Source organism: Rhincodon typus, chromosome 22 (genome assembly GCF_021869965.1).
Source record: "Rhincodon typus isolate 14 chromosome 22, sRhiTyp1.1, whole genome shotgun sequence".
NCBI classification, from domain to species: Eukaryota; Metazoa; Chordata; class Chondrichthyes; order Orectolobiformes; family Rhincodontidae; genus Rhincodon; species Rhincodon typus.
This window is the reverse complement of record NC_063353.1, coordinates 14,226,444-14,241,787: the sequence shown is the minus strand read 5'-3', so window position 1 is coordinate 14,241,787 and position 15,344 is coordinate 14,226,444. Positions and strand designations below refer to the sequence as shown.

General features: G+C 39.6%; 1 protein-coding gene across 2 annotated transcripts in view; it reads left to right on the top strand.

The window, feature by feature from the left end:
- Positions 1-15,344, top strand: part of LOC109938948 (copine-8) — a 307,311-nt gene that overhangs the window by 83,901 nt on the left and 208,066 nt on the right. For both annotated transcript variants that reach the window (XM_048610427.1, XM_048610428.1), the window contains exon 3: positions 14,514-14,560. In XM_048610427.1, the coding sequence (XP_048466384.1) occupies positions 14,514-14,560 (47 nt within the window). The remainder of the gene's footprint in view (positions 1-14,513; positions 14,561-15,344) is intronic.

The window sequence follows — 15,344 nt, the reverse complement described above, 5'->3', positions numbered from 1 at the left end:
AAGCAAGACGCAAAACAGAGGATATTAGGAGTGTTGAAAAAAGCTTAGGTAAAGAAATACGTTTTAAAGACTATCTTGAAAGAATAATGCGAGGTGGAGAGTATTATGACTCTGTTAGCAGGGTTCCTTTTCTTGTCCCATTCCTACACTGGTCACAGCAATATTTGAATTAAAAAAGAAAGGAGATATCGCTGATTTTGTACATTAGACTGTATATAGCTCAGAATCAGAAACAAGTCAACCTGGTTTCTTGAGTAGCAATAATGAACTAGTTTACTGCAAACAGAGGTTATTCAAAGAAACTTGTAAAGAGTCAGACACACTTTCTCTCTCAATCTCTCAAAAATATATTAACTCTACAGATTGTTATCTTAAATGTACTAGTAACAGCTAAATTCAGAAAACATAATGCACTGAATTTTTCCACCCTTTGGCCAAGGCATTTTTGGTGAGATTATTGGCGCCCCAGTCCTCCATTGGCCATGGCGATTTTTCTCAGGCATGTCATCTCATGAACTATGCCTGTCTCATGGAACCTGTGGCAGGAGAGGTGAAAGGCCTTGTTGCTGCCAGTACTTTGCAGAATTCAGGTCAATGACATCGAATTAAAGCCCAGCTGTACTCTACTACAGATGCTACTAGTCAGGAACTGCCCTTTGCTCTCTCCTCTTGCATTGTTATCCTAAAGACAATGACCCAGAAAAGCAAATTAGCATCTTGGTTTGCTGAAGTCCTGGATGTGCCGAAGCATCAGGTAGTAGAGAGAGGAGGGCCATCAATTTTTTCTGCTGATGAGCAATGAGCATGTCACCAGACGCAGCCAACCTGGACTAAGATAGTGGCCTGGTTCTGTGCAATGTCACAGGTGAAGCTGGACACCCAGCAGTGTAGGAAGCAGATTAATGAACTTTTGTGTTCTGTAAGGGTGAGAGCATCCATCTTCTCTCTGCTACCTCAGACTCTCAGGGCCACTGCTCACCTTAGCTCTGCCAATGCACTGAACTCTCACAATTGCATGCAACATAGGGTGACATGGTGGCTCAGTGGTTAGCTCTGCTGCCTCAAGGCACCAGGGACTCAGGTTTGATTCTAGCCTTGGGTGACTGGCTGTGTAGAGTTTGCATATTCGCCCTGTGTCTGCGTGGGTTTCCACCAGATGCTCTGGTTTCCTCCCATCGTCTGAAGATGGGCAGGTTGGGTAGATTGGCCATGCTAAATTGCCATAGTGTCAGGGATGTGTAGTTTAGGTGGATTAACCATAGGATATGAAGGGTTACAGGGATAGGGTAGGGGGGTGGTTGTGGTTGGACTCTCTTTGGAGAGTCAGTGTGGACTCGATGGACCAAATTGCCTGTTTCCACACTGTAGGGATTCCATGATTCTGTGACAAGTCCACTCAATGGCTCTCACCCACCTCATCCTGGCAAACTACTAAACCTTCCTGCCCTCTGCCCTTGCTACTCACTCACTGGGGCACCTCACCACCTCTTTTGCTCATCCATCATCACTAAGTGCTCATCCATCTACTGTCACCTTACTCAGTCACTCTCTTTGTATAGCTGCAGGAAAAAAATGATCCTTTTTCTAGGCTGAAGTTTCTTAGAAGCCTTACTGATACATCTGTAATTTGCAGACTTGTTGCAGTTGACCCGCAGAACTGACCATGGTCAAACTCATGGACTGGAATTGAGCAAGCCCCTAGACTGACTATGACTGTAACCCCTTACTGAGTGTTGACCTCTTGATCCCACTAAGCAGCCCACTTGAATGATGCCATGTCCACAATCATTCACTCTCTTTACCACTGATGCTTAGCGCCAACAGTGTATACGATCTACAAGATACATTGCAGAGATTCACCAAAGGTCCTTAGAAAGCACTTTCCAAACACATTGCCACTAACATCTAGAAGGACAATGGCAACTAATAGATGGGAACACTACCATTTTCCAGGTTCTCTCCTCACCATTCACCACCCTGACTTGGGAATATATCACCAGTCCTTCACCGTTGCTGGGTCAAAATCCTGGAACGCCATCCCTAATGGCGATATACATCTATTTACATGAAATGGACTTCAATGGTTTCAGAAGGCAGCTCACCACCACCTTCTCAATAGTAACTAGGGATGGGCAATAATTTCTGGCCCAGACAGCGAAACCCACAACTCATAAATAAATTTAAAAATAAATTCCTGAAGGACCCTAGGCTGTTGGAAGCACAACCACCAATGATGAGACAAAATGGAGTGGGGGGGTCCACAAAGCTAAATATGGAGGAAGGGTAAAGACTTGTAACATTGTAGAGATGTTGTCATTTTTCTTGAGCTGTGGTTTCTGTTTTATTTTGTTTTGGATAATAGTATATTATCTTGGGTAAAAAAAAAATACTGCCACCTAGGCGAGAGGTATTCCTCTCTTTACTAAGTTTGGAGCCAGGTGACTTCAATTACTCAGGACAACAAATCACTCAACTCACATGATCAAACACCAATTAGGGACTTAAAATACTGACTGGTGAAATTCCTGTCCAATCAGGATATCCTGCTTTGGCAGCAATCAGAAGCAGCCTGAGGCAGATAGGAGGCAAAGACATGGGCTTTCAATGGTCACACTTTTGCTCTCCATTCCTGTCCCCAATTTTCCTCAGTTCTTTTTAATTCATTTACGAGTTGTGGATGCTGTTGGCTGGGGTAGCTTTAATTGCCTATCCCTAATTGCCATGTGAACTGAATGGCTTTCTGGGATCATTTCAGAGGCAGTTAAGAGTCAATCACACTGCTGTTTGACTGGAGTCACATGTAGGCCAAAGAAGGTAAGTATGACAGATTTCTTTCCTGAATGAGTGAGTGAAATATGTTTTTAAAACAATTCTCAATGGTCACATGGTTGTCATTAGGCTAGCTCTTATTTCCAGACTTTTCATTTGATTCAGATTTCACCATCTGTAATGGCAGGGATTTGAACCCATATTCCCAGAATGTTATCTTCCATAGCTGGATTACGAGCCTTGTGACAATATCACAACACGACTACCTCCCCTTAATTATGTGGTACAGACTTCCCCCATCAACCTGGCAGGTAGGTTTCCCTGTCAGGAGACCAGCCAATTTGAGTAATTAGGGTGGTGGTGGGTTGTGACATTATATTGCTGTTAATTGACCACTTAAGCACCTTAATTGGTATGGGACTGGAAGCTCACCCATGGCCCTTTGCAGCCAGAGTACAATTGCTGTGGTGGCAAGAACGGGGTGAGTTTCTTCCTAGGGATAACTTACCCAATTATTTAGTCTTCCCACTATCTTCCTTGCTACCTCCAGAGGAAAGGAAATTGTGTGCCAAATGTGCATTTGTGTAAGCAGCACTGAAGTGGTAGAAAAAGGAAATAATGATAATACAGAATAATATACATCACAATGTTCACAGTGGATGGAAATCTTGGATAATTATTCATTTGTAGCAATTTGCTCTACGTCAGTATGAAAAAAGAAACAAATGCAGGCAGGCAGGAAATTTTGTGATTTAATTAATTATCTCCTCATGACTCCTTTGTACCTTAATTTAAAAATTACCTCAGTCTCCCTGATGAATTACTATAGTGAACTGATAGACCACAGCTGTGTTTTATGAAAGAGAATATTAATAAGTGGTTGTCAACTAAGGGGGCCACCATGTAGAGTGGCCAAGAAGAGCACTAAACTATTTTGTTTCTACGACATTGCAGAAACCTAGTATTATTTGTTGTATCACATAATGTTTCTGAAGGGACTAAAGTTCATGGAATCCCTTCAGTGTGAAAGCAAGCCATTTGGTCCACCGGGTCTGCACTGATCCCCTGAAGAGCATCCCATTCAAACCCAGCCTCCCTGCCCCCAAGCCCTGCCCCTGTAACCCTGCATTTCTGATGGCTAATCCACCTAGCCTGCAAATCCCTGGATGCTAATTTAGCATAGCCAATCTGCCATGGCCAAAGTTCAAGTTACATTGGGTCCATTCATTCTGCTGAAGTCATGCACAGTCTGTGGGTGAAGACAAGTATGATTCTATGAGTTGGCTTCTGGACTCATAGTTGAACTCGAACAGGATAAAGAAACTGAGATTACCTTCGATGGTGTAAAAGAAATATTTAATATGACCGAGAAGAAATGGTGGCCAGAAAGTCAGAAGAAGTTCAACAAAAGTTTGCAAGAATGAAAGAGTGACTATCACTAATGTCCTTTCTCCTGTATTGTGTTGTAGGTAGTCAGACCAAGAGTTCAATGAGTTAGCTGAGAAAACATTGTTTTTCCATCAACAATATTTCACAACCATGGAGAATTTACTTCCCTTCCATTCATAGTTCTTTGTTTTATATCCCTGATTCCCTTAAGGAACATATCTTGTAAAGGGTATATAGGGGCATTTAGACGTTGCCTGGTGTGTAGCAGTGGCTCCATCTGTGGTGGAATGGCAAAATATTTCAAGAAATTGAAGATCTCCTATTTCATTGTGAAATCGTCAATTGTACAAAATTGTTAATTGTACAGGAAAACACTCCTGTCATCACCAAAGGCACATCAGACGCTAAAATTCAGCAAAATGTATGGTAAGAAATGAACAGTGAGCATAAGAAGGGCTGCATAAGTCAAATGAGTCCATTCAGGAACCTTTGCCTGATAATCTTCACATAATGGAACAGTTGATTCCAGTGGCAAAAATGGTGATTTACTGAGGAACAATCTTCTAATAACTGAGAAAATGTACCTCCTCAGTCAAGGAAGCACAGAACGTGATCTAACCTGATCAATAAATCAAGAGAGGTAATCTACATATGACTCCATGGGAGCTAGACCTACATTCACTGATCCAGGACATAATCTGAAAGCAGAAATTGGCTCATCTACGTCTTCAGGAAACAGCAAAAATGAGACTATCTCTTTCAATTAGATAACAATTGCCTGATCCAAACTCCACGCTACTACAAATGAAAGGATACTTATTTCAACACCACAGTTGTCTGCAACAGAACAGAAAGGAAATTCAGGAGATTAGATGTCCTCCCAATAAGATACTAAATATATAATGATGTCTACAAAGAGCAATATTTTCTGCAAAGAATATCTGAGAGGTGAAAGATTGTCCAGTGGGGAAATGATCCAAAGGTCATAGCCATGGTCAACAGTCCTCAATCAAGACATGTACCATTCTTCCAAGTCCAAAGGGGATGTAATCTGAGAACTGTGCAATATCCAGATCCCTTGTATTTATGAAGAATGATACTTGGGGTGGAAGGTGGGGGTTGGGGTAGGGGGGAGGATAGATGGGTTAGTGGTAAATAATTGCAGTTTTAAAAATTATTGTATAATGTATTAACTAAACCATGGCGTGAGATGTACAAGATGGTAATTCTGAGGGAGTTAATGTTCATTACATTGGCTCCACCATTCTACTGGTGTCTCTCTCAGCCTGTGGGTGATGATGAGGAATATTACTCTACTTTTACAGGGAGCAGTTGTATCCTTGAGGTCCTAGTGATTATATGTCTGACCAAATGTAGTTGTGCTTATTGCTGCCATTGCAATAAGCCTTTTTATTATCTTAGAACAGTGGCTCTTCTGTAGACAATATTGAGCAGTGCAGCCTCTACCACTAACCACTAAACAGGCCAAAGACAAAGGAGGATTGGTGGCAGTTGAACTGCTTCGGACAAACCTTATCTAGTGTTACATGCATGTAGAGATGACAAACACCTCCAGTTACCAGGAGTGATCATCTAGGACCTCGGAAAATGCCACATGACTTCACGTAGCTGTGTCCAAGAACAAAATCCCCTGGTGCTTATTTATGAGTGAATATTGCTTATGATTTGCAGAGAGCCTTATAACATTATTGGTGTTTCTGGTCCATTCCCGCAATGGTGTCTGCTGGGGGACAGCCTACCTGGTTTTGTTTAATGAAAATGTTTTCATATAATTGTAAGCTTGCTATTCATTGCAATGCTTCAGTTAAGATTTTATTGAGGGAAGTTTTAAAATACTGCCAGCAGAAGGCAAAAGACATTATGTATTTTATGTAACATATTGTATTTGTGCATATATTTATGCTGTCCTTTGTCAAGTGAGTAATTTTATGGCAAAAATTATTTTCATAGAGAAATTAATTTAGAGGAGTATGTTACAGGCTTAATCTAAATATGTACCTATCAGGGTTGCAGGGAGGATAAGAACAGAAGTAAGTATTTTAGCCCATCTAGACTTCTGCAGGTTTCTTTGAGAAGGTGGTGGAGGTATGCAACTTAATTTCATTTACCCACCTTTGCTCCTTTTTCCTTCGTGCTTTTGGTTGACAAAAAATATCAATCGAGATTGATAAGTAACAATTTATCTGGCATGAATTATCATTTGCAGAAGAGAGTTCTAAACTTCTACCACTATTTGCATTTAGAAACGTTTCCTAACTTTAATCCTGAAAGATATGGCACTATCTTTCAGTCTATGCCCCCTAGTTTTACACTCTCCAAATCATAGAAATAATTTGTCTCATTACAATTTTTATTATCATTTAATATTTCAAGTTTAAATCAACTCATCCCTCAATCTTCTAAATTCCAGGGACCACAGCCCTAGTGTAATCCCTGTTCATAATTTAATCATTGGCAAGTTGACTCTATACTCCCTCCAAAGACAATACATCTTTCCTCGTGTTATACCCAGAGCTATACAGAGCTCCAGATGTGGTCAGACTAGGACTTTATATCATTGAGGTATGACATCTAGCTCCCATCTCCTAATCTTTGAAATATAATGGCAATATTCTTTTAGTTTCTTTTTTAGTACCTTTCATGAAATTTGACCTATGTACAGATATCCCTGAAGTGTACTTGTACCTCAATAGTTTGTAGTGTTGCACAGTTTTATTCTTTAATTTCCAAAGTGGATGGATGACCTCCATATGTATCTGGATTGAAATCCATTTACACAATGTCAATATAACACTTGTGATGTTCTGCTTCTATTCATGATGGTTACAATACCACCAGTCTTTACTCTAATAGCCAATTTGGATATTTGACAATCTATCCTGTCATCTACATGGCAATCTGTAAGGTGAATAGTTGAGGTTTCAACATAGATCCTTGTAGGATGCACATTCTGCCATTGGAGTATCCATCAATTATCCCTGGCTCCATTTCCTGCTGCTTAGTCAACCTCCAAACCAGGTCCCTTCAATCAGTGGAGGAGAGGTTTGTATGGTTCCCATCATTTCCCTCTTATTTGACCGTAACAGGTTTTTCTTTGTTAAAACTGACATACTTGCCAATTTGGGGAGTATTTAAATGGTTCTGCACTGAAATGCACGATTAGACAGTTTTTTTGAAGCCTTAACAAAGAAACGAGGATAGCTTTTAATGTACTGACGACCTTCTAATTTAGCTATTAGATTATGTTCTGACTTCTGCATGCATGTGTGTGCAAACTCATCCAAAGTTTGTACATACACAAATGGATTCTAAAATGAGCAACGGTAGAGTAAGCTAGTTAGAGTTTTGTAAAACTAAAGGGCTACACAGTTTGTGCGGTTTGGTGACTTGGCTGGTTTAAGACTGAATTTGGTGTCCCTGTTGCTTTCATTCTGTAGTCCTGAAGGTTCCCCCTTCTCAAGTCGGTCAGTTGGAAACTAAATTGTGTTCTTTTCGAGCAGAGGGTGGTGCGTGTATGGAATGAGCTGCTGGAAGAAGTGGTGGAGGCAGGTACAATTACAGCATTTTGAAAGGCATCTGGATGGATATATGAATAGGAAGGGTTTAGAGGGATATCAGCCAAATCCTGGCAAATGGAACTAGATTTATTTAGGATATCTGGTTGGCATGGATGAGTTGGACCGAAGGGTCTGTTTCTGTGCTGTATAACTCTGAAGATGAATACACCACTTAGTGACCTTAAGACCACAGACAGGATTTCCTCAAAAATGGGAAAGGCAAAATAATATCTTGAATACTTACAGACATAAAAGCAAAATACTGTGGATGCTGGCAATCTGAAACACAAAAGAATGCTGGAAATATTGAAAAGGCAGAATCTCTGGAGGGAGAAGCTGGGTTAATATTTCAGGCTGACTATCTTTCATCAGAACTAGAACATGTTAGAAATGCAATAGATTTTAAGCAAGAGAGTGCCAAAAAAGCAAAGGCCAGGTCTATGATAGGGTGGAGGGCAGAAAAGATTCTGTGACCAATGGTACACAGTCAAAGAAAGTAGTAAAAGGACAAGGAGAAAAACAACAATGTGCCTAGAAGAGGTACAACTGGCAGAATAATGAACTGCTGCTGTCCAAAATCCCCAAAAGAGTTAATTTTGAAACTAAATAGAGACTGAAGTAAGTAAACGAGGGACAATGAGACTCATGAAGAATTCTGAGGTAGTTATTCAGAATCCCTTTATAATTCTTTCTAAAGCAAAGAAAGAAAATTAGATCCCAAACGAGATTGAACCATATCATAAAATGGATTCAAAACCCATGTTCTTGGAGACTGCCCATATCTGAAATGGAGATGACTCCAGGTTTCTGGTGGAAGAACTTGTTAATTGGATTTCCTGTCTGTGACATCAGACTTCAGGGAAATTAACTTCTGGTGGATACTTGGAAAACAAAAGCTAACTGGGAGATCAACTTTCAGTTTGTGGCCTGAACAGACAAAAGGGTTCGTGGCATATTTCTGTCTTGGAGCCAGCTGCCAAAAAACTGCAATCTATTAAATTGTGTAAATAGTCCAGTCAAACTGTAGAGCTGTGTGGTTTTTACCAGAGCTGGCTATACTGTGTACCAGGGTGATATTGAATGGTTGAACAAAGGTGACTCTGCAGAAACCACCATCAGGGCTGTATGATCTGAGTGGAAGAGATTCCACATAAGGGTGTTGTATTCATGATAATTCTATCTGTGAAGCTTAGATGAAGCAAAGTAATAGTTGCAGATAACCAGATGGGTAATCAAAATCTGCGTGACAAAGAGTGATTGAAATCTACCAGAGAAAGATAGAACTGGGAAAGAATTTAGGGCAGCAAGTCTATGAACGTTACCTGAGAAATCTGAGATTTAACTTTGTATCATTTATGTAAAATATGATTGACAATTTCTACTTTATAATGTTCAAATTCCTGTTACTGAAACCTCCCAAAAAATAAATCCCATATTCTCCATGCTTGCATGTTTCTTCAAACTAAACTGTGTTTCCCTGCAAAATATAGCGTGGATCCTGGCAATACTCGCTTACAAAGCACAACAAAGGGTGAAAAATAGAATTACAAAAAAGGAGCATGGAAAGAAACTTACAAGGAGTTTCAAAGTCTATGCAAAAGATACATTTATATTAGGAGAAGACAAATGGATGATCCAATACAATAGGGGCCTTTTAACAATTGTTAACAGTGATATTCTCACTGAAAAGAAGGAAGTGACAGCAGACCTGTTGAATAATTACTTTTGCATAGGTATTTATAATAGAGGACGATGCCTGACATCCCAAGGAAACTAGTCTAGATCTAACGTAGATTAGTCTGGATAATGGCTTAAAAAATTAGAAAAAGAAAAGCACAGAAGAGTGACAATTCTCCTGACCATATGGTTTTAATTGCAAGGTTTAAAAGAATAGGGTGGGAACATTATAAATGTCCTACTTTTAATCTTCCAAGGTTCTCTTGATTTTGGAACTATCCTGTAAGCAGGATAATTGTGCATATCATTCTGCTATTTAAGAAAGTTGAGAGAGGTAAATAGTAGAATTATAGACCGGTTGGCCTGTTACTGTTAAATTACTAGAGTCTATCATTAAGAATACAGTGATTGGGCAACCCAAAATTTGACCATAGAGAGACAGCATGGATTTGTATAAGGTCATGCCTGAAGAATCAGATTTAGTGTGTTGAGTGTTTACTAAAGTAGTGGACAGAGAATGCATATTGATTTATGTATACAGACTTCCAAAAAGTATTTGATACAGTTCCTCATTAAACCTCAAAACACACTGCTAGCAGCCTTAAGGAGCAGTTAGCAGTTAGCTCCCTCAAGGAGCACTGAGGACTTCTGCCTCAGTGGGAATGGCAGCTTTGTCAGTATCAGCAGCAGTGAGCTGCAAGCAGGCTTTAGGACCAGCAGATCCCTCACTGAGCTAAGTCCCAGGTTTATAGGGTGAGTGTGAGGAGGACTGGGGGATGGACTTGGCAGCGAGGAATGATGGAGGGATGGGACTTGCTTCTGATGCATACTAGTTACCCATCAAAAGTTGCACACCACCTTCCTTCTCCCTTTTTAAACCCATATAGTGGGGGGGAAAAAAAAACAGATTCCCCCTTTGGTCCACTTGCCTACACCAACCCAACATGGCGTAGGCAGCATAATATTCATGTCTATTAGCTCGTTAACAAGCTTTCTTGCCCATGATCATCCTCCTCTGAAAACACACCCAGTGGGTGGCGGGTCGGGGGGTGGGGTGTAGAGGGATTGTAAACTCCAGCCCATGATTTTATATTGTTATTTACACTGCATCTACTCAGTACGTTAGCTCTTTGTCTGTACTTTTTCAAAAGTCTAATCCTTTCATTGATGTGAACTGCTTTTGCTGAGGTAAACAACTCATCAAACTATAGATCCTGTGCTTACAACACACAGCTGAGCAATTAATCTCCTATGACTAATACCTCTCTATTTTTTTCCTCTCTTTATATTCCACCTGTCTGTTCTGGTTTCTTAAATACCTCATCCTTCATCACCTTATTTTACTGCATTATAGGTAATGTCCGAATCTGTTCATTATTATATTATCCTGGTTGCTTTGCAGACTTTCTGACCAACTTTATTTCTTTTTTTCATATCTTAATCTGTCCAATATATTCTTCTATTATTCCAGCATATGATCTTTTGGTCTCATTCCTATTTGTACCAATCTCCGTTCCTAGTCCCCTTTGACTCAGCCTCCTTTGTCAAATGATCTGTGCTAACTAAATCTATTATTACCTTCTCATAGCCGTACCCTCACAATTATTTACTGCAATGAGTTACTGTACATACCTCATTAAAGCCTTAGCTTTTCTTTTTAGAGATTTTATTTGTAGTTTTTGTATTTTTCTTGAGTTTGCTATATCTGGTTCTGTTCTGTGGTGAACATCTGATAGAAAGCAACCTAAAATCTGTACTGTACTTACAGATGCATCTTGCTTATGTCTTCGCCTGTTTACAAAGCATACCATACTAGAATTTGAATATAAACTCCTTATGTTTAGGTAGACAAATGCACACTTTGTAATTTTAAACTCAGTTATGTCACCATGCCTCCTCAATGAAATCCTTCTCCTTCTTCCCCTACCACTTAGAAAACCATATTCTCCTTTTTGGTTTTACTTTCTTTGTTTTCTTCTCAGAATCAATTCTCTAGGGGGAAATAAAAAAAGTTCTCCTGTGTTTCCTACTTTCAATTTTGTGCTGACAGGTCCTGGCCTTCTAAATGATCTTGTTCCTTACGCCGAAACATTTGGTGAGAAGAACTGTCTGTGAGTGGAAAGTCAAGTGGTTAGTGGCACAGGCTGTTGTGTTACTGTTGTCCCAGGATGAATAACATCCTCAACACTGGTTCCACTTCCACTAACCTGCTGAGTACAGGAGCCATGTGATGTAGCAGTGAAGGCTGTATTCAGAAGTTAGCTGGGAAATTCCTCGTCGGTCTTCGCTGCAGAGAATATAAATAGCATTCCAGAAGTAGCTATCAAGTGAAAGGGAGGGAACAACTTGGGAAAAGGACAGTCACCAGAGAACCAGCTCGGATAAATTGCTGAAACTGGGGGCTGCCCAGAGCTTGGATTCTGAAGCACTTCATCTTAGGATCTTAAATGAATTTGCTAGTGAAATAATTGATTCTTGAGTTTTAATTTTCAAAAACTCTGATTTTGCGTCATCCATTAAATTGGAAGATTACAAATATAACTCCTTTTATTTGCAAAGCAGGAAACTGCAGACTAGTTTTTAAAATTAACTCCTGCAATGTGGGTGTCACTGGCACCTTTTTTTAAGCATTGATGCCCTCACTGATTTTCTCAAACCATGAGAATACAATCCTTGTTGCTGTAGGCCAGTCGTTCCCCCAACATTTGGTTACATATCCTTATGCATTCACAAGTCTTTGCACCTCCATGCAGTTTCATTTTTTAGCTTTTTTTTTTAACTACTAAACCCTCACACATTTTTGTAACTCATTATAATTGTAAGCATGTGTCTACAATTTTTTTTTAAACCTTTCTAATAATTTGATGGTGAATGTCTGTTAGAGCATAAGTTGGGAGAATGGGCGACTATTTCAGTCTCAAACTGTTTCAACATACAGATGTTGATGGGACAGGACTTTGATTTCATTCCAGTGTGTGCCGAAGTTCCCCTTCCAAAACAGCAGTGTTGCAAACGGTACCACAGAAACATAGAAAATAGGAGCAGGGGTAGGCACTTCGGCCCACAAGCCTCCTCCGCCATTCATTATGATTATGGCTGGCCATCCAACTCATTAACCTGTTCCTGCTTTCCTGCACATCTTTTGCTTTCACCCCAAATGCTATATCCAACTCCATCTTGAAATCATATAGTGTTTTCGCCTTGATTGTTTTCTGTGGAGTGACTTCCACAGGCTTGCCTCTCTGTAGGTGAAGAAATCTCTCCCCCATTTCAGTACTAAATGGTTTACTCCATATCCTCTGATTGTGAGCCCTGGTTCTGGATTCCCCTGTCATTAGGAACATCCTTCTTGCCGAGCCCTGTTAGAATTTCTTAGGTTTCTACGAGAATGCCCCCCTCATTCTTCTGAATGCTTTCTTTTTTCCATTCATTCACAGGATGTGAATAGCCATCACTAGCTAGGCCAGAATTTATTGCCCATCCAAGGGCAAAATGTGTCAGCACAGGATTGGAGGGCTGAAGGGCCGATTCTGTGCTGTATTGTTCTTTATTCTTCATTTATCCCCAGTTGCCCAGAGGGCAGTTGAGTCAACCACATTGCTGTGGGTCTGGAGTCACATGTAGGCCACAACAGGTAAGGATGGCGCTTTCCTTCCCTAAAGGACATTAGTGAACCAGATGGGTTTTTCCTGACAATTGGCAACGGTTTCATGGTCATTATTAGACTCTAATTCTAGATTTTTTTTTTTAACCACCGATATTCTAGCGAATATAATCCTAATTGATTCAACCTCTTGTTATTTGTCAGTCCTGCCATTTTAGAATCAATCTGGTAAATCTTCACTGTACTCCCTTTTATTGCAAGAACATCCTTCTTTAAATGAGGAGATCAACACTTCACGCAATATTCCTGGTTTGGTCTCCCGACGCCCTGCATAATTGCAGCAAGGTATCCCTGCTCGCAAACTCAAATCCTCTTGTTATGAAGGCTAACATATTATTTGCATATTTGCCTTCAGTGACCAGTGTACAAGGACACCCAGATGCTGTTGCACATTCCCCTCTTTCAATTTATAGCCATTTATATAGTAATCTGCCTTCCTGTTTTTGCTCCCAAAATAGATAACCTCACATCTATTCACATTATGTTGCATCTGCCATGCATTTGCCCACTCACTCAGCTTGTCGAGCCTTGACAGCTCTGTCTGTTTGGCAGCTTAGGATGCTCTGCTTTTGTTTGGTTTGTTGAAACTCAATCTTGACCACACCATTGACTGCTATGTCAGTGAGGATCTCTTGTTCTTTTACAGTAAGCACTTTTTGTGAGATAGGATATGCAGGAAAATTTGGGAAAGTGTATGAGAGCCAATTCTTTCTATTGTCCTATTGCAAGGTTAAGCAGAAGCATCTCCAAGGAACTGAGATTTCAGTTTCTTTTAAGTTTTTTTTTCTGCATACTCTGCTGTGGAAAAAATACTTGTAACTTGTATAAATTGTTTGCAACAATTGTTGCAATTGTAATTTTTTATGTAGTTTCATATTAGATTTATGCATACAATTGTATTAACACATTTTTATCCCATATGCACAATTCCAAGTTTTTATAACTTATGACCTATTACGTATTTTGCGTGCTTCTCATCCTCAAATCTATTTCTAATATATTTTCATCATATTAGCAGATTCAGAATTACAGGCTATAGTCCATAAACAGTAGATTTTTTTTCTGATCTAAGTTCTGTGTGAAGTGTATACATTATTTATTTTGGACCCTGGAGATATTCCTTTTATCAGATGCTAAAGATTGTAAATGTTTATTTGGGATAGAAGATAAAAAAACTTTTCATGTGTATCTGCTTAACTGACATGGTATAAATATCATATTCCGAGAGAGAATCGTTTTCTTTTATAGAGCGTTCAACAAAGTTAACCTTAATCTGGCATCCTAATTTCATTTCAGTCATCGCAGAGAGCAAGCAGGGAATATTGGTGTACAGCAATAAAAAAATCTCTCCATCCTGTTTGTCAGCTGTCAAAGTAGTTTAAGTCATGTTGTGGTGATTAATTAAAACTAATTTTTGATCTGCATTTTTCCTACAGTTTGTGTTTTATATTTGCAAGGAATTGGGAACAAAGAATGGAGAGAGGTATGTAAACAAAAATGCAGTTTATAATAAATGCTACTTTTTAGTACAGAACTGAAACATTGCTGAAAGGAGCCAGGAAGTTCAAGATTTACAGCTTGCACTCCTCAGGACTGGGACGCAAGGAACGGACTTGCAAAAGGGTCACAAAATTATGCAGCATAAGAAGAAAAAACTTTTACTTCTAATCTTCCTTTTACAATGTTTAACAAACGCTGCATTTAAAAAAAAAAAGGAATAAAACTTAATGTCAAAGCGATCACCAGAAATATTAAAAGTGAGTAAATAATTTGAAGCTGTGGATATACCAGTATTGGTTTATAGCTATTACTGCAAGCATTAAAAGTAGCTGATTGTTATTTATGTTCTGACAAAAGGTAGAAAGCACTGCATGAGGCATTTCCTATTCCCTCATTTGATTTTTGCTGGAGTGAGATTTCTGCCAATCCCAGTGATGTACCACTGATTCAAGACACATGTTTCCCTCTTTAGGTTCTTGACATATGTAACATTAACTCCATGGTTTGCCATGCTTCCCACTACTTTCACTGCCCTAGAATGTTGGGGCTTCCTGATTGCCTCAATGAAATTGTTCCCTGGAAGATAGTTTGCAGTGGCTCTCTCAGCTGGTCCACAGTTCAAAGGAAGACAGTGCAGCTAGTAGAGAAGTAGAAAAGGGAGTCCTAACAACCTTAATTGTCGGAAAATTTCTCCCAACTTCCCCTTTTATTCTTTTAACAATCTTACCTGTAAGTAAAGTTATTAAAACTATTCCGTGACATGGTCT